We start from the raw sequence: 25,262 nt of genomic DNA on the forward strand, positions 1-25,262 counted from the left end.
CCCCACTGTATTTTCCACTGCATGCATCCGATGAAGTGAGCTGTAGCTCACGAAAGCTTATGCTCAAATAAATTGGTTAAGTCTCTAAGGTGCCACAAGTACTCTTTTTTATGTGGACTGGTACCCTCTGGAGTTTTGGGAGTTTAGAGCAGCTCCCATGAGAGGACCAAGGATATGCCCTTCCAGCTTGACTGTGAAACACTGATAACTACTCTCTTGGAATGGTTTTCCAACCAGTTATGCACCCAGCTAATAGTAGCTCCGTCTCGGTTGTATTTCCCTAGTTGATGAGAATCATGCAAGACAGTATCAAAAGCCTTACTAAAGTCAAGATATACCACATCTACCACTTCCCTCCGCCCCCATACACAAGGCTTATTACCCTGTCAAAGAAAGCTATTAGGTTGGTTTGACATGATTTATTCTTGACAAATCCATGCTGACTGTTACTTATCACCTTATCTTCTAGGTGTCTGCAAAGTTATTGCTTACTTATTTGCTCCATATTTCCAGGACTGAAGTTCGGCTGACTGGTCTGTAATTCTCCGGGTTGCCCTTAATCCCTTTTATAAAAGAAGGCTGAAAGGTGGTGGAATTCTAGACAAACACAGCTGAGCCCAAGAAAGTGTCCTTACCCATGTCTAGTGGATGAGCAACAGGTGTCAGTAATGGGAGTCATTTTAGTACCAGAGGGCAAGAAAGGACTGGCAACCGTATCAGTAAGGACAGCCGAGCCTTCATAAAAGGGTGAGGTGGTATAGTACCAGACGGTAATGTCAATATGGGTGGGAAATCCCTCTCAGTAGCCCTCAGAAGAGGTGATTTGGGCTTTTCCAGGATTCAAAGGTCTTCATTAAAGAGGATCCTGGATGGTACCAGAGAATCTGGGTACTGTTCCTCAGGAGTCATCATGTCAAGAGATACCTGGAACGGTTCCGAAGTACGGGCCATGCGCTCTTTCTCGTGGCCTGAGCAGAGTGACACCAAGGACGATGACCGAGTCCCAAGTCTTCAAGGAATCCTTTTATTTAGAAGGCTCCTATTTCAGTACCAACACTGGTACTGCAGAAGGCTTCTCAGTACGCATTATGAAGTTGTACTGGGATTTCAGTACCAGAGGAGGGAAAAGCCTTAATGGTACCCATATTGGGACACAAAGTCTTCTTGTTCTCTAATTAGAGGGGGACTTTCCCCCTTCTCTTGGTATCTTTCTCAGGGAAATGGGGTCTCTTCTTATCAGATGTTCCTGAAGACTCTGAAGGCTCCCCTCCCAGGTCTGCAGTTACCAGAGCAGAGGCTTGGGCAGCCACTGGATCATTCTGAGCAGTTGAGGCAGATGAACAATAGGGGTGACTGGGACCTTGCAAGTCTCAGGGAATATTCTATAAGAAGCAGTTTCAATCAACCCTTCCTCAGCTTTCTGGATATGCTGCTGCTCAGATGCTACACATGGAGGGGACATGCACCTCTTCAAGGCAGCTGGAATGCCCCTTGCTGACAGGGAAGGACCTGTGGCAGGTCTGGCAAGGTTTGAAGCCCAGGATCTTTGGCATAATCCAAGAAGAAAGGCCGCAGATGGAGAGGGGATGAGTGGAATGGGCAAAAGAAACCTGAGACACAAAGACACCCCCCTCCCAAAAAAGCACAAAGCTGTGCTAAATTAAACAAGAAAATAATCAAATAAACAAAAAGTAATATAAACAAACAAAGAAAAAGTCAGGAAGCTGGGTCAGCTAGCTACCAGACACAATGATGCTCCATCTCAAGCCACAGGTGGTTGAGAAGGAACTGCAGTGGCAGAGCATCCGCCCCTTCCTATATACTCTCATACCAGAGCAAGAGGATACGTAGGGAGCAGGCATGGAATCACAGACACTATTGACAAAAATCTCCTGACATGAAGAACCAATAGCAAGGATAATTTGAAGAAATTTCTTTTCCCTTACAGCAGCAGAAGTTTAAAATTTGTAAGACACCTACTAGCGAGAGGTTGCTATAAAGGTGGAAGCCCTCAAGCAGGGGTCGAAGTCTCAGCACCTTCTTCCTTTCAAGCACATGAAGCGACAAGGGTACTGAGCTCATAAGCAGAGTATGGCCTCTAGATCCTGCTGAGAAGCACTTTTCCACCTTCCCATCCTTGTCTTTTGCATCTTCCTTGGTTACCCAGGGTTTTCAGGACCCACAGCAGGGGCACCTTAACTATTTCACTCCAGGCGGTGTCAGGAATAAATCAATAGGAAGACAGCAATTCCATCTGATAAGATTAATGCAAGTAAGCATGCTCTATCTAAAACAGCAGCTTATTAGATTTAAGCACACACAGACATAAGCAATAGGTTTAGCACATCCCAGATATTTACCTAATACCTGGTACATTATTAAGTAATTAACAGCAGGTTCGCAGTTGCCAGTTGCTCACCCACCGGGGAGAAAAGGTATCAGGAAAAACATCTCTCAAGATGGCTTTAGAGGACTGCTCCAAAGTACATTCTATTATCTAGACTTTTTATAACTAGCTTCTACAAAACACAAAGGTCATAATGACCGCTACTAGATCATCACTCTTCCTAATTTTCAATAAACTTCCTAATATCAGAGGCATCCAAACTCAAGGTCTTCCTTCCACCAAGGTTTTCAGTCTCAGTTGTTTATTTTCCTCTCCCCTCCTCGCATTCTGATTAGCAAAACGGACAGTAGTTTTGACCTTGCTTCTGAAAGCCTGTCTACAAATTAACCCTTAACTGTGTGGTGTTCTATTTCATTAATTCACGGTGGCTGAATGCACATAATATGGTTGCAATTAGCTTGATCATATTCTGGGGTATGCACAACCCTCAAATCCAGGGCAACACCTTGATTATACAGATTATGGTTTGATGTCTGGTAAATTTTTCAAGCCTTGACTTATAAAACTGTAGGGACAGTTCAAATGTGATAGTGATTTTATGAATAAGGACTTATCTGCAAAAGGATTGGACTGGGAACACTACCACACTTTAGAAATGCCACCACAGAGCTATCTCTCACCACTGACACAGGTTGGATATAAACCAATGACCTACAGGTCAAAGGTTCCCATTTCCAATCCCTAGAGCAGTTTTTTTCAAGCTGAAGGGCACAATCAACCGGGGGCAGGGGCAAAACAACAACAACAAAAATCAATCAGCCAAACCTTGCAGTAGCTAGGACCCAGAGACAGTCTGAGGAGAGAAAGATCAGCACACTCCACCCCCACCTCTAACCCACAGCAACTCCTCCCTTCTTGATGCCTGCACTGTGCTCAGCTCCAGGGGAGGCGAAGCAGCATGTCCAATAGGCTTTGGTGCCAACAAGACAGCTTCAGCTTTGTGAAGTAGCACAGTTCTGGAGCTAAACAATGAGAAAAGGGAGAAGCATCACCTCAACTCCCATGCCCTTTCCTATTTCCACTAGCCTTCCACTTCTTCCTGGGAACTTCCCTCCCCCCAACATAATAGCTGATCTCCATGAGCCCCATCAGCCTACCCTCACCAACCAGTACCTCCTCTCTCCCTGGAACAACCTTACCTCAAGCCCACCAGTGGGTTTTGGGGGGGACTTGCATGGCTCCCAGCAAGAAACCACTGGTGAATTTTCAGTCCCACCCAAGTAAAAAAATAAAATTTCAGAACCACTGCCCTAGAGATGTCCAAGATCTTCCAAAATCATTATTATTTTTGTTTAAAACAATTATGCATGGAGTCCTTGACAGATTAACTTAAATGTAAAGAAATCTCACACACACACACACACGTTGTCTTATATATCACAATGACCTGTCTCTCCGGATCTTCACAATCTTCTTCAGTCTGCTTTTTAGTTTTGTCAGGTCGCCAAGGCAGCCAATGCCTTGTTTCACGGGAACATTCAATGTCCAGCCAAATTTGCCATCTGGGTAGAGTTTTATCCTTTATTTCTTGATCTTCATCTCCATCTTCCTCATCATCATCTACAAAATAAAGAAAACAAAAAAAAAAAACCCAGACACCAAAATTTAAAGTCACCCATCCAAAACCTGAAACTTCATATATGTAAAATACAAGATTGAGAACTGAAAAATTCTGAGTTCTCATTCTGGTTCTGACACCAACTCCATGTGTGGCCTAAAGAAAATCATAATTTGCTCTGTCTTAGTTACCCCATATGTAAAATGAGTATCACGCTTACTTATTTCATTAGTGCATTGTGAGGATTAATGTACAGAAAGTATTTTAAAAATGCAAAGCACTAGCTGTATGAAAAGTATTACTATGGCATTAAACATTACAAATTAAAATTGGTATCACTGTTTTAAACTGACTGATATTTTCAATGACTTTAATTTTACATGCATTAGATCTTGCCAATGCAATTAAATTCTTCTCAGATTAAAAATATTCACTGAACCTAAAATCCAGTGTTGGAATCAGACTACAGTTTTATAATGACAGGTTTCAGAGTAACAGCCGTGTTAGTCTGTATTTGCAAAAAGAAAAGGAGTACTTGTGGCACCTTAGAGACTAACCAATTTATTTGAGCATAAGCTTTCGTGAGCTACAGCTCACTTCATCGGATGCATACTGTGGAAAATACAGAAGATGTTTTTATACACACAAACCATGAAAAAATGGGTGATTATCACTACAAAAGGTTTTCTCTCCTCCCACCCCACTCTCTTTCCCCACTCTGAACTCTAGGGTACAGATGTGGGGACCTGCATGAAAACCTCCTAAACTTACTTTTACCAGCTTAGGTTAAAACTTCCCCAAGGTACAAATTAATTTTACCCTTTGCCCTTGGATTTCCACTGCCACCACCAAACTTTATCTGGGTTTACTGGGAAACGTAGTTTGGACACATCTTTCCCCCAAAAATCCTCCCAACCCTTGCACCCCACTTCCTGGGAAAGGTTTGGTAAAAATCCTCACCAATTTGCATAGGTGACCACAGACCCAAACCCTTGGATCTTAGAACAATGAAAAAGCATTCCGTTTTCTTACGAGAAGACTTTTAATAGAAGTAAAGGAATCACCTCTGTAAAATCAGGATGGTAGATACCTTACAGGGTAATTAGATTCAAGACACAGAGAATCCCTCTAGGCAAAACCTTAAGTTACAAAAAAGACACACAGACAAGAATAGTCATTCTATTCAGCACAAGTCTTTTCTCAGCCATTTAAAGAAATCATAATCTAACACATACCTAGCTAGATTACTTACTAAAAGTTTTAAGACTCCATTCCTGTTCTGTCCCCGGCAAAAGCAGCCTACAGACATTTACATTTGGGGACAATGTATACCTTCAAATCAGCGGCACTGCTATGGGTACCCGCATGGCCCCACAGTATGCCAACATCTTTATGGCTGACTTAGAACAACGCTTCCTCAGCTCTCGTCCCCTAACACCCCTACTCTACTTGCGCTATATTGATGACATCTTCATCATCTGGACCCATGGAAAAGAAGCCCTTGAGGAATTCCACCATGATTTCAACAATTTCCATCCCACCATCAACCTCAGCCTGGTCCAGTCCACACAAGAGATCCACTTCCTGGACACTACAGTGCTAATAAACAATGGTCACATAAACACCACCCTATACCGGAAACCTACTGACCTCTATTCCTACCTACATGCCTCCAGCTTTCACCCTGACCACACCACACGATCCATCGTCTGCAGCCAAGCTCTGCGATACAACCGCATTTGCTCCAACCCCTCAGACAGAGACAAACACCTACAAGATCTCTATCAAGCATTCTTACAACTACAATACCCACCTGCAGAAGTGAACAAACAGATGGATAGAGCCAGAAGCGTTCCCAGAAGTCACCTACTACAGGACAGGCCTAACAAAGAAAATAACAGAACGCCACTAGCCGTCACCTTCAGCCCCCAACTAAAACCCCTCCAACGCATTATTAAGGATCTACAACCTATCCTGAAAGATGACCCAACACTCTCACAAATCCTGGGAGACAGGACAGTCCTTGCCTACAGTCAGCCCCCCAACCTGAAGCAAATACTCACCAGCAACCACATACCACACAACAGAACCACTAACCCAGGAACCTATCCTTGCAACAAAGCCCGTTGCCAACCGTGCCCACATATCTATTCAGGGGACACCATCAAAGGGCCTAATAACATCAGCCACACTATCAGAGGCTCGTTCACCTGCACATCTACCAATGTGATATATGCCATCATGTGCCAGCAATGCCCCTCTGCCATGTACACTGGGCAAACTGGACAGTCTCTACGTAAAAGAATAAATGGACACAAATCAGATGTCAAGAATTATAACATTCATAAACCAGTCGGAGAACACTTCAATCTCTCTGGTCACGCGATTACAGACATGAAAGTTGCGATATTACAACAGAAAAACTTCAAATCCAGACTCCAGCGAGAGACTGCTGAATTGGAATTCATTTGCAAATTGGATACAATTAACTTAGGCTTGAATAGAGAGTGGGAGTGGCTAAGTCATTATGCAAGGTAACCTATTTCCCCTTGTTTTTTCCTACATCCCCCCCCCCGACGTTCTTGTTAAACCCTGGATTTGTGCTGGAAATGGCCCACCTTGATTATCATACACATTGTAAGGAGACTGATCACTTTACATAAGCTATTACCAACAGGAGAGTGGGGTGGGGGGAGAGAAAACCTTTTGTAATGATAATCACCCATTTTTTCATGGTTTGTGTGTATAAAAACGTCTTCTGTATTTTCCACAGTATGCATCCGATGAAGTGAGCTGTAGCTCACGAAAGCTTATGCTCAAATAAATTTGTTAGTCTCTAAGGTGCCACAAGTACTCCTTTTCTTTTTACTCCCTCCTTAGTCTTCTAAGTCACCATTGTTTCACACCTAGGACAACAGAAAGGTTTCCAACAGGCACTGCTGAGCAAAGGGGGTTGGGGTGGGGGTAGGGTCATCCCAGGACAAAATGCTCCAATCTCTCTGCCCCACCTGAAGAGGGAGGCAAGGCCCTACTATGCTGATGTGTGAGAGATGTTTGACTTTAGAGGCAATGCCTCCTCCCAGAAGTAGCATCACAGACAACAACCCCTAGTGAGGCAGGGGAAAGCCAACAGAATCGTAAAGTTTAAGCCGGAAAGTACTACCAGGATCAGTGCTACTACCATTCTGCTCCAGTAGAAAATTTCACTCACATATATTCAAAGGGGCTCATAAGGATAGTATCTTTAACCCATGCAGATACAGGTGGGTGTCAGCTGAATATTCATATCCCTCTGCCTTGAATGATGGGCTGGAAAAGTTGGGGAGGGGCCATTTTCAAGGAAAGATGGACCATCATGGAATCCATTTTTCCGTGAGCAACATAACAAAAGAACACACAAGACGGGTGCTTTGGGATTTAAAATCACGACAGCACTTAACTAAATGCAGGTGGTAACTACTGCAGCAATGAATCATCACAGCCCAAGACAAGGAGATGGTTTCTAATTCAAGGCAGGAGGGACATTGCATGTCTGACTTCCTGGCCTCTGGGCTAGGCCTGCCATATCAAATAAATATATTAAAAATGGTCAAGAAATAGTGGGATTTTCAACATAGTTAAAACGAACACAAAAGAACCATTTTTCAATATCAAACATTATGGGGCACCAAATCCACATGCTCAAATTCTAAGGATAAACCTTGCCACTGTCTTCATATCTGATGGAGACCCCTACATCAGATACTGGCTGGGATTGACGATGCAGGCTATGTTACACATATTTAAGGATATGATTTAGTCACAGAGGTTAGGGAAGTCATGGATTCTGTGATTTTACCAGACCTCCGTGACTTCGCTTCAGCTGGCAGCAGCCGGCATGGAGCTGGGGCTGTGCACCCCCAACCCACAACTTTGGCTGCAGCCGGGGATGTACACCCCTAACCCACAGCTTTACTAGAGCTGGGGCTGTGCTCCCCCCCTCACAACTGCAGCAGAAGCTGGGGCTGTGCACCCCCAACCCGTGGCTTCAGCCAGAGTCAGGGCTGCACACGCCCCTCGCAGCTACAACAGGAGCCTGGGCTGTGCCCCCAACAACGCAGCTACGGCCGGGGCTGTGCACCGCTTTTCATCAGTGCGGGAGCCGGGGCTGTGCACCGCTGACCCGCAACTTTGGACAGAGCCAGGACTGTGTGCGCCCCTCATGCCCTCCACGGATTTGGCTGGGGCTGGAGCTATTTCTGTATGCCTCTGCCCCCATGGCTTCAGCCAGGGCTACAGCTGCCATTCCTTCCCCTTCCCCTTTCCTCTTCCCCCCCCAGTCCTCTCCCCACCCCACTATTTTTAGTAAGAGTCTTGCACAGGTCACAGCTCCTGTGAATTTTTGTTTATTGCCTGCAACCGGTCCATGACTTTTACTAAAAATAACTAACAAAATCTTAACCTTAAATAAAGTATAAGACTGAAGAGCAAACTGTTAGAATTCATATGTGCACAAAGGCAGACTTAACTTGAGTGTAGTAACTGGCAATGGTCTCCAATTTATAGGTAGATCATGGAAAGTGGATTAGGATGCAGGAATGGCATGAAGATTGCAAATGGAATGTAAACTGGAGTTTCTAGTTTTAGGTTGTTCTAATTTAAAATAAATCTCTATTATTTTTTTTTAAAGGGCAATATATTTTCAACTGTATCTCTATCTTGGTGAAGATTTTTGTCTGGGAATAGCCTGCAACATGCAAAGGCACACGAAGAAAACTACAATATATTTCCCTCAGCCCATGTGGCTTAATTTGTTTCTGACATATAGATATTTATGGAAACTCTCAATGTTCTCAGGCTCTGAATAAAACCAGAAGCCTTTATGAGTTAATAAATAGGAGAAAGCAAAGAAAAAACTTGTCAAAAACTAACGTATGAAAGGGTACAGTTTTACCAGGTTTATTGATGATAATCCAGCCTCCCTTTTCTTGTTGATGCATCCATGATTTCCAGCCTTTTGCTCCTTTTTCTCCAAACCGAGGCTCTCCACTATCCCAAAATGGTTCAAAGAACTCTACCTATTGTTGAGGCAAGAAACATTCTATATATCATTTTCAATGTTGTAGCCACATTTAAAAATGACTTAGCAGTCCATCCTGTCAAGCTATCACTAATAAAAAAAAGGAATAACTAAATTAGCACACAGTAGAAAGAAAGTAACACAGAAATATAGGCAAGTTTAAAAAAAAAAGTTTTGTAGGTATACTTTTAACATGGATGAGCAAGCTGGCTGCTGCATACAACATGGGCAATGAGGCTCCTAGAAATCATGTCAATTAGTGGAAGCAGGACAGTAGCTACTCATCATCCACCTCTGGCCATTCAAGCACTTGAGTCATTTGTGTGGGAATAACCGCTCTATAAATAAATACTAAATGGGTCACTGAGCTGAATGGGATGCTGAAAACTGATCAGAAATAGTGCATCTAATTTCATGTAATTCTGAGTCACAACTCAAAGTTCTTATTGTGGTACCAAATCAATAAGTACAGAAATAGTTATGGACACCAGAACACCATGTAGCTACACTTAAAGCAGAAATATATATAGCAGATGAGAAGCCTGAATATGTTCTACAAGATAGGATGTGGTAAGATGAAGAAGAAATTCAACCAGCTATTATAATGGACAGTTAGACCTTAATGTACACTAGGAAAAATTTTACAAAAATTTCCCACCATTGCTAAAACAGCAAAGTTCTACTGGTATTAGTAAAGATGCAAATCCAAGCGCAGATGAGCCGTTGGTGTTTTAATAACCATGTCAGCTGGCAGGATTAGAGGACAGTGCTTAAAACATGAGCGGCAGTCTGCCTAAATCAGGGCTCCCAAGGTGTTAACACCATATGAGCTAAACTGGTGTTAGCAAAGGTGGGAAATGTGTAAAAAAAAAAAAAAAAAAATCCCCAGCACAGACGAAACTTTAGAAATGAGGCAGAGTCCATCCTTTCCCAAGTTTTTGTCTGACAGCAGGATGTGAATATACAGTGTTGCATGTAACTTGTTAGTTTGTTTTGTTTTAGGTCCTCATTGTGTATTTTTGTATTATATACAAAGTGATGTGTAACTGCATGCATTTTATAAATTTAAAAAAATTAAGTTTATGATTTCACAACTCAATAGATGTCTCTTTTCTTTACTAAGTGGCACAGAAAGCCATAAAATAGAACCAAAAGTGATTTCTTTTTTGTGAACCTCCCAAAAACATTATTTCTTTTTGGTGGCAGTGAATCTATTTCTATACAGCTCCTAACAGTGCATATACTAACTTTGTGAGAGAGTGCTTCTTCTTAAAATAGATATACAATTTGTAATAACAGTTTGTGCACGTTCTTGATACAACCTGCCAATACATTTGTTAAACAAGAAAAAGTGAGCAGAGATGAGAACATTTTACTGTGGCAGGGTGGGCTAGGTCCGGAGGCCCCCTGCTCGAGGCCTTGAAGCCCTGCCACACCCTGCCCCAGAAAAGGGCAGTAGAGAGGTCCTCCAAGCAGCCTAAAGTGGCTGTGTGGGAAGCAGCCAATCAGGGTCCAGCAGGCTAGTCTAAGAGGAGCTGCAGGGCCAGAGTGAGATCAGTTCCTTAATGGAGCTGGGGGAGTGTGGATAGTGTGCCTGGCTGGCTGGCTGGCTGGCTGAGAGAGCTACAGGACTTGGACAGAGCAGTGCGGGCAGAGGCCAGGGGGAACACAAAGGAGTTCTGTGCTGCTAGGACTCAACCAGGACAAGGCCCTGAAGTAAAGGTGAAGAATGTGCTGGAGCCACGGGGAAGTAGCCCAGGGAATTGTAGCTGCAACACAGTTTATTTAAAGGGATGTGGCAGATGGTTGCTATCTATAGGGTCCCTGGGCTGGGACCTGGAGTTGAGGGCAGTCACTGGGAAAGTGGTCTGGACTGTGATACATCCCAGAAGGGGAAAAGAACTCTCTTAGTGGGCCAGCTGAAAAGCTGGAGCCAGAAAGGCCTGGAGAATCGAAGACTCTCCAGGAAGGGAGCCCTGGGGTATGTGGCCCCACATCAGGGCCAGGACTGCTTTAAGAGCAGGGACAATTCAAAGGAGTCCAGAAGGGGATGAGAGACATTTCAAGCCAGCATGCTGCAATAGGAGCTAGGGCTGCAAATAAAGGGACCTTACAGAAGGCACTACAATAGGCCCCCATTGGACTTAAATCCCGGAAAGGGTTTGATTTTATCTCACATACAGACTGACTCGGCCGGAGGGCTGAGTCACCGAAGACCCCCCACAAACAGAGAGAGAGAGAGTGTGCGGGCACATGCACTGAGATGGGGGGTGCTTGCGAGAGGGGAGTGCAGCAGTCCTGTGGAAAAAATAATATGTGACCATGTAATAGCCGTAGTATAGCTGTGCCGCTGTAAGCTTGCTAGTGTAGACATGGCCTTCAAAGGCTGCAGTGGCGCAGCTGCACTGCCATAGTGCTTCAGTGAAGACGCTACCTACGCCGACAAGAGGGCTTCTCCCATCAGCAAAGGTACTTGACCTCCCCAAGGGGCAGTATTTATGTCGATGGGAGAAGCCCTCCCATGGACATAGCACTGTCTCCAGTGGGAGTTAGGCCTATATAACTCAATTACTCAAAGGTGTGGATTCTATGGCCTGAGGGCACTCCTCCTCCTGAATGTCAAAGACCTGCTGCAAACAATGGAAATGTCAGAGCATCTCAAAGAAAAGCTTGCAAGAATCTTTTAGAATGGAAATTGTTACATAATCTAAATAATAGGGTCACTACCCGCTTTCCCTATAATAACAAAATTACATAATACTATTTACACAATCCTAATTACATCAAAGATAGAAAAGGGATAAGGAAAGTGTTCACTATAAGTTGGGCAAACCAGACATTGGGCAACCAGCTGAATTCTTCCACTTGCAATTGGGCAGAAGGAAGAGATGAGATGACAAGGGGGGAGGGGGTGGGCTGCACCTCCTTTATATAACCTGAGGTACCAATATTCATTGCTATAAGAGTGCACATTCCCTGTTGGGTATGTGTTTCAGAAGGTTCCAGAAGCTCTCAGCACTACGGCTGCCTTTCCCAATCAGGGGAGAATGCAGGGACCACCCTGAAGAAGTGCTAAATAGTGAATCAATTTTTAATTTTGATTAACATCTTTAAATCAGCAAATATTTTTCTGTCAGTGCTGAAGCTCCAACGTAAACAGATCATGCAATGAGAGAGTGAAAAACAGTTCTAAATAGAAATTGCTACCTGTCCTCTTGTTGGCAGATCTTTTACGCTGTCAGGTTTAAAGAAGGTGAAATCAACCAGGGCTTGGAACAAAGACACAGCTTTCTCAGAATGGCCCGCCTGTCTAAGAAAATGGCACTGCTGAAGAAAGACACCTGGAAAGCAAAGGGAACAAAAATCATAATACTTTAAAGGAAGAGTTAGTTCCGAAATATTGGATTGCAACACAAATATAAAGAGATACATCTCCTCCACTACCCAGTGCTGTGGAGACTCATTATGTTGGAACAAAACGACCTTCCAAAAAATTATTAAGTGTTACTGGCATGTCCAAGATTTATGTCAAGGCCTAAGTTCCCTGTAAGCTGCGTGGCCGTGCAGCAGCCTATATAACGCTGCCCAAGCGCTCAGGGAACCTGCCAGGGGATCTGCTACAGCCAGAGGAGGGGCACCCCAGCCCTGCCCCTAACTTGCCACAGCAGCCCCCCAATCTCAACTATGCAGCAGCCTGGATCTGCCACAGCCGGGGTGCCCCTACCACGCGCAGCCCAGCCCCAGCCGTGGTCAGGGCAGCGCAGCCCAGCCAGACCTGTCCCCAGCTGCGGCCAGGGCATCCCAGATCTGAACCTGGCCAAGGCGGCCCGGCCCTATCACGGGGCACCCCTCTCCAAACCCAACCCCAGCCCAGACCTGTCGCAGCCGAGACGCCCCTCCCTGAACCTAGCCCCAGCCGGACCTGCAGGGGCTGGGAGAAGGGCACCTATCCTACGGCCCTAGCCCCGGAGCTGCCGCACAGGGAGAGGCACCTCTCCCCCTCCATCCCTGGTGCTGCTGCAGGAAGATAGAGCTGCAGGGAGTCCTCGCCTATTTAGTCCAAGTGGATGTGGTCCACTCCCAATAACTGATGAAGAGGTGTCGATACCAAGAGAGGGAAAATTGCTTTTGTAGTGAGCAAGCCACTCCTAGTCCCTATTCAAGCCCAAATTGATTGTGTTAAATTTGCAAATGAATTGTAGCTCTGCAGTTTCTCTTTGAAGTCTGTTTTTGAAGTTTTGTTGTTGAAGAATGGCTACTTTTAGATCTGTTGTTGAATGTCCAGGGAGATTGAAGTGTTCTCCTACTGGCTTTTGTATGTTACCATGCCTGATGTCTGATTTGTGTCCATTTATCCTTTTACATAGAGACTGTCCAGTTTGGCCAATGTACATGGCAGAGGGGCACTGACACCTCCTCATCAATTATTGGGAGCGGGCCACATCCACCCTGACTAAATGGGCCTTCAGCATTGGTTCTCCACTTGTAAGGTAACGCCCTTCTTTTCATGTGCCAGTATATATTTATGCCTGTATCTGTAATTTTCACTCCATGCATCTGAAGTGGTTTTTTTTTACCCAAGAAAGCTTATGCCCAAATAAATCTTAGTCTTTAACGTTCCACCAGACTCCTCGTTGTCTTTGTTTATTTTCATGCAGCTAGCAATGTGTCTGATTAAACACTAGATGGCATAATTCACCAGGTTTTTTAATCCGTTCATTTATCCATACTTGTCAAAGGCTGAAAACAGGATGCCTACATATGTAGTACCCACTATCTTCATAACAGGATTATGCCACCTGTAAAAACCTTGGTGCATTTATCATGACTGACAATTTGGTAATTTTCCTAATAAGTAAAGGGACATTGTCAGGTCAAATTTAACCCAAGATTTAGGTTTGGTTAAAAGAAGCATTCGCAAAACCTGAAACTCACAGAAATATTTCCATTAGTATTATTTTAATTCTGACATCAAAACCATTCTCCTGAAGTGTTTGCAACCCAACTATAACAGCATCATGCTAGTGCATGAGAACCAGAAAGTGAAAAATGACCAGAAACAAAAGGTGAAATTGAGTCTATTTTCATTTCAACCAGAAAGATATCAATAAACAAACAAAAAGTTTTTCAAAAAAATTTGAAAAAAAAATTTGATCATTGTCCATTTAACACAAGGTATTTGCAAACTTTCCCCCTCAAAGGAAGTGGCAAACATTGAAAATAGTTTAAAGGTGTTTGGTAAGAAGAAGAATTTACAGATTAAGAAATAAGGACCAATAAGGATACACATACCCAGTGAAACATCCCTTACTATGATGGCTGTAGGATGGAGGTGAGCAAACTACGGCCTATGGGACCGTCCTGCCTGGCCCTTGAGCTGCTGGCCAGGGAGGCTATCCCCCCTCCCCCACATTGCTGCACGGGCACCACAGCTTGGTCTGTCCAGGCAGTGGGGCTGTGAGGTCCTGCCGCTCTGAGCGGCATGGTAAGGGGGCGGCGGTGGTGGCGCACACACATGCACGCAAGGCAGCAGCCAAAAAAAAAAAAAAAAAGAAAAAAAGTTGGGTAGGAGGTCCTGGGGGGCAGTCAGGGGACAGAGAGCAAGGGGCGGTTGGATAGGCATGGGAGTCCTGTCAGGGGGCAGGGATGTGGATGGGGGGGGGCAGTCCAGGGACAGGGGAGTTGGATGGGGGTGGGGTCCCAGGGGGCCTGTCAGGGGGTGGAGATAGGTGTGGGGGGATAGGGAGCAGGGGAGTTTGGATAGGTGTGGGAGACCTGGGGGGCCTGTCAGGGGGAGGGGGTGTGGATAGAGGTCGGGGCAGTCAGGGGACAGGGAGCAGGGGGGGTTGGATGGGGTGGGGTTCTTGGGGGGTGGTTAGGGGCAGGGGACAGCGGGAGGGGGTAGTCAGGGGACAAGGAGCGGAGGGGGGGTTGGATGGGTCAGAGGTTCTGAGGGGGGCAGTCAGGGGGCGGAAAGTGGGAGGGGGCCAGGCTGTTTTGGGAGCACAGCCTTCCCTACCCAGCCCTCCATACAGTTTTGCACCCCGACGTGGCCCTCGGGCCAAAAAGTTTGCCCACCCCTGCTGTAGGATGTGATTAAATTGTCAGAAATTGGAGATGTAAGAAGCTATTATCATGTGGTCCAACATCTATCTGCCAATGCAAGATTTGTTCCTATAGTATATTTCCCAGTGCTTTGTCCAAGCCTGTTTAAATGAACAAGCAATATAGAAGCACTCTAAACCAACTGGTAGACACTAAACAGCACTTTAAGACTTTAAATCAAGACTGCATATCTTTCTAGAAGCTATACTATAGCTCAAACAGAAGTTAGGGGCTCGATACAGAAATTATTAGGTGAGAATCTGTGGCCTGTAATATAGGTCAGACAAGAGGATCATAAATGTTCCCTTTTGGCCTTAAAAGTCCATGAATCTAAAAGAAAAATGGTGTTGACTGTGAGACAAAAGATCCATATTTTATCTACATGCTGTTTCTCAAGTGTTTATGAATTTGTCACCACAATAAACCTGTTAGGTAGGGAAGTATTACAACCTCAATTTTACAGATGGGGAAGATGAAAGAATGAGAGATTACATGACTTGGGATACAGCCACAAAGGAAGCCTGTGTCAGAGCTGGGAACTGAACCCAACTCTCCTGCCACCAGTTCAGTGCCTCAGCCACTGACCATCCTTCCTCACAGTATAAATTATTTTATTCATATATTGTCAGTGTTTAAACTTCAAATTCTCTAGAAGGGATTCTCAGGACAAAAAAAATATAGAGACTTTCCATTATCCTTTCCCCAATAATTAAAAGTAGGGCTGTCAACCAATTACAACAATTATTTGTGATTAATTGCGCTGTTAAACAATAATAGAATACTATTTATTTAAATATTTTTGGATGTTATCTACATTTTCTACAATGTCAAACTTTAGAGCCTACAAATTCCAATCAGCCCTACTTCTTATTCAGCCTCGCTCAGACAAACAGGTTTGTTTACATTTGCAGAAGATAATGCTGCCTGCTTCTTGTTCACAATGTCACCTAAAAGTGAGAACAGGCATTCACATGGCACTGTTGTAGCCGGCGCTGCAAGATATTTACATGCTAAATGCGCTAAAGATTATGTCCTTTGATGCTTCAACCACCATTCCAGACGACATGCGTCCATGCTGATAACAGGTTCTGCTCGATAACGATCCAAAGCAGTGCAGACCAATGCATGTTCATTTTCATAATCTGAATCTGATGCCACCTGCAGATCGTTGATTTTCTTTTTTGGTGGTTAGGGTTCTGTAGTTGGCACATCGGAGTGTTGCTCTTTTAAGACTTCTGAAAGCATGCTCCACACCTCATCCCTCTCCAATTCTGGAAGGCACTTCAGATTCTTAAATCTTGGGTCGAGTGCTGTAGCTATCTTAAGAAATTTCACATTGGTATCTTTGCATATTGTCAAATTTGCAGTGAAAGTGATCGTAAAATGAACGGCATGTCCTTGGTCATCATCCGAGACTGCCATAATATGAAATATATGGCAGAAAGAGGGTAAAACAGAGCAGGAGACATGCAATTCTCTCCCAAGGATTCAGTCACGAATTTAATTAACGCATTATTTTTTTAACAAGCATCATCAGCATGGAAACATGTCCTCTGGAACGATGGCCGAAGCATGAAGAGGCATATGAATCTTTAGCGCATCTGGCAAGTAAATATCTTGCTACGCCAGCTATAACAGTGTCATGCGAATGCCTATTCTCACTTTCAGGTAACACTGTAAATAAGAAGTGGGCAGCATTACCTCCCGTAAATGTAAACAAACTTGTTTCTCTTAGCGATTGGCTGAACAAGAAGTAGGACTGAGTGGACTTGTAGGCTCTAAAGTTTTACATTGTTTTGTTTTTGAGTGGAGTTATGTAACAAAAAAAATTGGTAAGTTACACTTTCATGATAAAGAGATTGCACGACAGTACTCGTATAAGGCGTGAATTGAAAAATACTATTTTATCATTTACAGTGCAAATATTTGTAATAAAAAATATAAAGTGAGTACTTGATGTAACTGAAATAGATATATTTGAAAATGTAGAAAAACATCCAAAAATATTTAATAAATTTCAATTGCTATTCTATTGTTTAACGGTGCGATTAATCACAATTAATTTTTTTTAGTTAATCGTGTGAGTCAACTGTGATTAATTGACAGCCCTAATTAAGAGTACTTCAAAAGTTTCATCTTTAACAAATGATATAACTGCTATTTGCTGCGCAAACCAAAGGAATTTGTTTTGTGAAGGTAAGCAACACACCTATTTGTTGTTGGCTAGATTCCCTTCCCTTGAAATTTGTACTTTAAACTCTTCAGAGCATTACTGGATGTGATATCACAAGCTCTCTTGGGGAAGGGAAGCATCTGCTGTATCCATATTGGGCTTGAATATTTACTTTTACTATCACCTAAAGAGGCAAGATGCCAGATATTTTCAGCAGGCTCTTTGCAAAGCAAAAAATTAGCACAATACAGAGAGAATCTCTTCCTAAAATATATTCAGCCTTTGTGAAAATCTTAATAGCCATAAAATGAGATATAAAAAGATAACCTTCTTACCTAACATAGCTTCCTCTGTGCCAGGCAGTATAGGATGTGATACCATGCTGCCATCCTGTACAGCTGCCAAAGTGCTCAAACATTTTCCATATAAACTATGGACTTTTGAAACTGAAAAGGTGCTGAACTGACTTTGACAAAATAAGAGATATTTCTGCCACAGCAGTGGATTATTGGGATGCAGAAAAACCAGCTTCTGCCATTCTTTGATCAAAGTTGATGGTTCCCAGAATTCTGTACAAAGCTTCAGCTTGGCAAGTTTCAGATCAACATCATTTGGGTTGCTTTCAATAGCTCTCTCTAAAATGGCCAGTTTCTTTTCTAGGATTAGCTTGAATGATTTTCTCCTTATTTCCTGCTCTCCCTCTTTGATGGCATAAGGGCTAGGTCCTCTCAGTATTTCATCCTTAAAAGAAAAGGAAATCAACTCAGTTATAAATACAGAAGGGTCTCAGGCTTTGAAGGAGCACTAAGGAGAAGGTTGACATAAGTGACAATGAATGACTGCATCTCTCTCTATTAGTGCAAGTTGTTAAATCACACAAGAATATTTCATGTACTATAATAGTATACACACATATATAATTTAACTCAGAAACAAGATGTTAAGCAGAAAATTATTACTCAGATACAAATAAAATAAATATATCACAAAGTACTGCAATGAGAAATACAAGACTGTGTACCTGAAAAGAAACAAATTCCATCCAAGTGTGAACATCTCTTGGATTTTCTCTGACCATCCTATTATATTCTTCCACTTTTGCCATTAGAATAGAGTTAACATTCCCACTGGTCTCTTGGGATGCCTGCTGCTTTAAAGTCTCATGCTCTGGGGGACCTTTTCCTTGCAACCAGAGTGTGGTCAACGGATCATAAATCCCAAGAGGATTCACACAGGTTGTTGTAGTAGGAGCATCACTGTCCAGTTGTGAAACTGGTATGAAAGTGCTTGAACCAAATGAAGTTTGGCTTTTACTGTAAACTGGAATTCCATCTGTGGTCAATAATTTCACACTATTCTTCGTGAAGTAGCGTTCAGGTCGCTTGGGGGATTGTTTCTTTTCTACCATGGAACTTTCCCAAGTTATACATTGTTTCTTTAGGTCAATACCAAGGCATGAGTCACCTTTCCGCTTGTATCTTAAAGAAAAAAATACAACAATGCATTTTTTAAAAATGTGACTATTAAAATACACATTAGTCAAATATGTATTTTTATCTTTCAGAAGACAGAAGTTCGCTTTTCAGTATTTCCTAATTAAATTAGGTATTTGTAAAGGAGTGGTAGCTCTCAGAGCAAAACAGTGTAAAAGGCGCCCCTAGACTGGACAATTCAAGGGACGCAGTTGTTCTTCAGTCCAGCTTGTACCCTGGTTAATGTCACATACCCCCAATTAAAACCTTGTGAATTTTTGAAATGCCTTTTCCTGATTGTGCATTTTGGTGAGCACACCTCACGATCCTGATGCGCTCTGGCCAGGAGTAGACAGGAGATAATGGATCTCCCGGCCTGTGTAGAGAAGAGGCTATGCACACACAACTATGGGCCAGCCATAGAAACATGGACATCTACATCCCCTGTGCAATCTGTTCATAGAAGAAGGGGTGTGATGGCGATCAGCAGCAGTGCCATGTGAAAGCAAAGGAACTGTGGCAGGCATACCAGAAGGCCAGGGAGGCCAACAATCAATACTGTGCCAAGACACAGACCTGCTCCTTTTACAAAGAGCTGCATGCCATACTTGGCAGAGACCCCACGACCACCTCCACACATGCATACTGCAAAGCAGTCTGTGTCACAGGCCCCTTCTGTGAACATAGAGGACAAGGAGGTGATGGAGGAGGAAGAGGAGGATGGGGAATACAAGTCCGGGGGTGGAGGGAGGCTGCTCTGCTGTAAACCAGGACCTGTTTGAGACTCCACCGCAGTCCAGTCAGTCCCAGCGGTCAAGCATGGGCAAGCCTGATGCAGGAGAAGGAACCCTGGGTAACTGTGTAAATTTGTCACTATAGTAAAGGCACCCCCAACTTTTCAGGACACAGCTATTGACTTTTCATTAATTTATTTGTACCAGAAGAATGTACAAGGTAGAAATGTTATCAGCTTTTCATTCTCCCTCTAGAGTTGGGCAGGGGGCCATGCGGAGCAGTTTATGTACACAGGGATGTCCCTTGAATCCTCCTGCGTGATCTCAATGAAATTTTCATGGAGGTACACTGCAATCCTCTCCTGAAGGTTTCTATGGATGGCAGCCTCATTTCTTCCTCCTCAGTAGGACACTTTCCCATGCCAGTCAGCGATAACTTTGACAGGCACCATTGCAGGCTAGCAGCATATGGGCCTGAACAGCTTTGGGACACCAGCACAGCTATGTACTCTGTGCCTTTATTACCTTCAGGAGTGAGATACCAGCTAAAATCACCACTGCCTGTGGAAAATAGTGTCAGTATTCAACGCCATTGCCCTATACTCCCACAGAGATTCATGCAATTAAGCAATTCCCTCCTCATTTCCCTCACCACAGCAGGCCATACTCACCATGGTTGGTGCTGTGAGTGGCGCTATGCACAATCACTGCAAAGCAGAAGCGTCAATAAACAAGTCTTGTTTAAAACTTTAGGGAAGCAAGGGAAGTGAGTTCTGAATCTTAACTTCTGATTTCCATTGTGACTATCCTGACTATGGCACCTCTGTGTTCTATCTGTAGCTGCGCCGAAGCAGCTTTGAGGGGTTTCCACCCACACGGAACACCGGAGCCAGATAAAGAGGAGAAAAAAAGGACTCAGGATGGACATGTTCTGAGAGATCCTGCAAGCCAGTGCTGCATCAGTCTACGAACAGATGGCCTGGAGGATGAATATTGCAGGCTATGTGGAGGTGGAAAGAGCGGATAGGAAAAAGGCCCAGGGGGCCTAGCGGGAAAAGAAGGAGATGCACCAGGGTATAATGGCGCTTTTCCAAAAGCGGACACAGATGCTGCAGATTCTTGTGGACCTACAGGTTCAACAATCACAGACTCGCCTCCCTTTGCAGTCCTGCAGCATAGTGCTTCTCTACACCCCCTTCCCCCAGCATTCTACGTGGCATCAGGGACCGCATCCCTACCCCTACCACGCCAGACAAGGGTACAGTAAAGACAACCACAGCTTCACATATATCAGCCATGGCTCTCACAGGTCATAAGAACATCCATACTGGGTCAAACCAATGCTCCACCTTGCCCAGTATCCTCCAACTGTGACCAATGCCTTGATGCTTCAAAGAGAACAAACAGAACAAGGCAATCAAGTGATCCATCCCATCATCCAGTCCCAACATCTAGCAATCAGAGGCTTAGGGACACCCAGAGCATGGAGTTGCATCCCTGACCATCCTGGCCAACAGCCACTGACAGACCTATTCTCCATAAACTTATCTAATTCTTTTTTGAACCCAGTAATACTTTTGGACTTTACAACAGCCTATGGCACTAAGTTCCACAGGCTGACTGCATCTTGTGTGAAGCAGTACTTCCTTTTGTTTGTTTTAAATCTGCTGCCTATTAATTTCATTGGGTGGCCCCCGGTTCTTGTATTATGTTAAGGGGTAAATAACACTTCCTTATTTACTTTCTCCACACCATTCATGATTTTATAGACCGCTATCACATCTCCCCTTAGTTATCTCTTTCCCAAGATGAACAATTCCAGTCTTTTTAATCTCTCCTCATATGGAAGTTATTCCATAACCCTAATCATTTTTGTTGCCCTTCTCTGTACCATTTCCAATTCTAATATATCTTCGAGATGGGGTGACCACAACTGTACACGGTATTCAAGATGGGCATACCAGAGATTTATATAGTGGCATTTTGATATTTTCTGTCTTATTATGTCCCTTTCCTAATGATTTTTAATGCTCTTAGGTTTTTTGACCGATGCTGCACATTAAGCAGATGTTTTCAGAGAACTATCCACAATGACTCCAAGGTCATCTTCTTGCATAGTAACATTTAATTTAGAACTCATCATTTTATATGTATAACTGCATGTGCATTGCTTCTGATTTATCAACACAATTTCACCTGCCATTTTGTTGCCCGGTCACCAGTTTTGTGAGATCCCTTCTAACTCTTCAGAGTCTGCTTTGGACTTAACTATTTTGAGTAATTCTGTATCATCTGCAAATTTTTCTACCTTACTGTTTACCCCTATTTCCAGATGATTTATGAATATGCTGAACAGCACAGATCCCAGTATGGATCCCTAGGGGACCCCACTATTTACCACTCTCCATTCTGAAAACTAACCATTTATTCCTACCCTTTGTTTCCTGTCTCTTACCAGTTACTGATCCATGAGAGGGCCTTCCCTCTTATCCCAGAGCTGCTTACTTTGCTTGAGAGCCTTTGGTGAGGGGCCTTGTCAAAGGCTTTCTGAAAGTCCAAGTACACTATATCCACTGGATCATTGTTGTCCACATGTTTGTTGACTTCCCTTAAAGAATACTAATAGATTAGTGAGCAATGATTTCCCTTTACAAAAGCCATGTTGACTCATCCCCAACATATATTCATTTGTGTGTCTGGTAAGTCTGTTCTTTTGTACAGTTTCAACCAATTTGCCTGGTACTTAAGTTAGGCTTCCTGGCCTGAAAATGCCAGAATCACTTGCACCTTTTTTTCTTTCTTTTTTTTAAATTTGCATCATATTAGCTATTCTTCAGTCATCTGGAAAAGAATTAGATTTAAGTGACCAGTTACATACCACTTAGTAGTTCTGCAATTTCGTATTTGAATTCCTTTTGAACTCTTGGGTGAATACCACCCGGTCCTGGTGCCTTACTACTATTTAATTTATCAATTAGTTTCAAAACCTCCTCTATTGACACCTCAATCCGGAACAGTTCCTCAGATTTGTCACCTAAAAAAAAATGGCTGAGGTGTGGGAATCTCCCTCACATCCTCTGCAGTGAATGTAAGTGTACATATAGCTAAATGGACATGAATGTTACTTCCTCTTCTTTGTGCTGTATCCTAAAATTAAGGTTTTAATGTATTTACTGTTAACTTGTAAAAAAAAATAATAAAATTCTGAGGTGCTTTTTGTTAGTCAATAGAAGTCTTGTTTGGAAAATAATTTATCTTTTAGTTCCCAACAGATGCTGCATAATGCCTGATGTCAGTGAAAGCAGTGGTAGTGTACAGTAACTCCTCACTTAACATCGCCCAGTTAATGTTTCATTAGGTCGCTGTTCTGTTAGAGAACATGCTCATTTAAAGTTGTGCAATGCTCCCTTATAACGTTGTTTGGCAGCCGCCTGCTTTGTCCACTGCTTGCAGGAAGAGCAACCCGTTGGAGCGAGTTGGTTGGGGCTTGGAACCAGGGTGAGCTGGCATCCCCCCATCAGCTCCTGTAAGTTCCCTGCGCAGCAGCCGCCCAGCAGGCTATCAATTGCCAGGTAGTTCAGGTGTCCCTCCAACCACTGCCATGTGCTGCTCCTGCCCTCTGCCTTGGAGCTGCTCCCAGGAGCCTCCTGTTTGCTGGAGGGAGGGGGGAAGAGGGGTGGTGATGTCAGGGTGTTCTCCTTCCCCCTGCTCCTGTACCCCATCTCCACAGAGCATGGTGGGAACAGGACAGGGCTCAGGATGGAGGGAGCTTGGTGGCAGCAGCTGCTGTCTCAACTTGCTGATCTACTTAAAAAGGCTGTGTACTTAAGAGTGGGGTCAGCGTACTTAAAGAGGCAAAGCGCGTCTCTCTCTCTCTCACACACACACACACGCGCGCGCACACACACACGCACCCCCTAGCACTTTGGAAAGTGGAGGCAGTGGTGCACTCCAGTGGGATAGCATGAGTTCATTATGTTCAGTTTCTGCAGGGAATGTTTGCAGCCATTGCCATGCGTCTATTGTATCTCCTCCCTCCATTCGTGCTGCCTTGTAGAGCGTGAGGCTACATTAAAATTATTTCCCCCTTGCCTATAGCAATCCAGCGCTGCAAGTTTCCACAATATGACTGTCACTCACTTCTCCACTGTCAGTACAGTTCTCATTTTAGTGTCCCTGCACTGAGGGCTGGGGTGAGCTTGGCACAGAGATTCAAGAATGTGGCCTTGCGTATCCAAAAGTTCTGTAGCCACTGCTCATCATCCCAAGCCTACATTATGATGTATTCCCTCCACTCAGTGCTCCATTTCTCAGGCCCAGAAGCAGCGTGCCACTATTTGCAGCTGCTCCATGACCACCACCAATAATTTGGAACTGATTCTTGCAATCTGCCCTCCAGGAAATCGTCATGTTCCCCATACACCTTCTTGTGGCTCTGCAAATACCAGAGGATCACGAATCCCGTGGTTGCAACACTCATGACAATAGTGCAGAGAGCTGTGCAGGCTCCATGCTTCTGTCACAGATGGCAGATAGTGACAAGTCCCGTGCAGGTTCATGGGATTTTCAAAATAGCAGTGAATATTATGGGATGGAGATGGCATTATGGCGTGGAGAAAACTACATAATGGGAACTTGACCCAGCAGTCCCAGTCTCCCTTGCACTACTCATTTCTGCCCCACCATGCATTTCCAAAACTTCCCAAAAGACAGTGCACTGGACGGTGGCAAGTTGCACACTGGGATACCTACCCGTGGTGCACCACACACTACATCGAAACAACCACTCCTGGTGAGTACATGCACCACCAACACATAGAGCCAAGTATGCTGTGACGTTATTGACATAAACTGTAACCATATAGATCATTGTTGCAACCACTGTTATATATTTGCAGCAAAAATTGTATAAGGGTTGTCATGTAAGGTGTCTATGGATAGGTTATGATTTGCTAATTATGATTATGCTAGCTGTATGTGTGTATCATTTTTGTAATTGAAGTTATGAATATTGGCTATGTACTTGTATCTTAATGTGTTTTGATTCTAAGTGGCCTCATTGAAACATTTGGTCAGCTTCTTGAGAAGGGACTATTTCCAGCAAGTGCCCAATCAAGAAACACTTAGCGACAATGAACTTTGGGAGACGCCAATCCACATCTGAGCTTTCCTGGGAACGCTCAAACTAACATGTAAACAATGGGGTCGGCCTATAAAGAACTGAGTCATGCATGAACATGTGACTTGCCCATGTGACTCCAAACTCCACCTTGCTGTGATCTTGGACAGGAGAACCAAGGGGTTTCCACCCACAAGAGAAAGCCTATAAAAGGCTGCTGCATCTCCTCCATTTTGTCTTCAGTCCTGCTTCTTGCCTCTGGAGGGACTTTGCTACAAACTGAAGCTCTGAACAAAGGACTGAATGACCCAGCCCAGCTGTGGATGTACTCCAGAGACTTGATTTGAACTTGCAGTATATTCCATCACTGCTACAAGCCTGAACCAAGAACTTTGCCATTACTGTATGTAATTGATTCCATTTAACCAATTCTAGCTCTCATCTTTTTCCTTTTATGAATAAAACCTTTAGATTTTAAATTCTAAAGGATTGGCAATAGTGTGATTTGTGGGTAAGAGCTGATTTATATATTGATCTGGTCTGGGGCTTGGTCTTTTGGGATCGGATGAACCTTTTTTCTTTTACTGGGGCATTGGTTTTCATAACCATTCACCCCCATAATGAGTGGCACTGGT

At 43.7% G+C, this 25,262-nt stretch overlaps 1 protein-coding gene across 8 annotated transcripts in view; it reads right to left on the bottom strand.

Moving 5' to 3' along the window:
* NRDE2 (NRDE-2, necessary for RNA interference, domain containing) overlaps positions 1 to 25,262 on the bottom strand; it is a 71,207-nt gene that overhangs the window by 19,356 nt on the left and 26,589 nt on the right. For all 8 annotated transcript variants that reach the window (XR_012159525.1, XR_012159526.1, XM_073349412.1 and 5 more), the window contains exons 5-9: positions 18,324 to 18,780; positions 17,638 to 18,043; positions 12,232 to 12,365; positions 8,899 to 9,022; positions 3,795 to 3,967 (exon numbers count right to left, since the gene is read on the bottom strand). Coding sequence is in view for 6 of the 8 variants with exons in the window: in XM_073349412.1 (XP_073205513.1) it covers positions 3,795 to 3,967; positions 8,899 to 9,022; positions 12,232 to 12,365; positions 17,638 to 18,043; positions 18,324 to 18,780 (1,294 nt within the window). In the remaining 2 variants the exon portion in view is untranslated. The remainder of the gene's footprint in view (positions 1 to 3,794; positions 3,968 to 8,898; positions 9,023 to 12,231; positions 12,366 to 17,637; positions 18,044 to 18,323; positions 18,781 to 25,262) is intronic.

The sequence above is a fragment of the Lepidochelys kempii genome, chromosome 6 (assembly GCF_965140265.1).
Source record: "Lepidochelys kempii isolate rLepKem1 chromosome 6, rLepKem1.hap2, whole genome shotgun sequence".
Classification (NCBI taxonomy): domain Eukaryota; kingdom Metazoa; phylum Chordata; order Testudines; family Cheloniidae; genus Lepidochelys; species Lepidochelys kempii.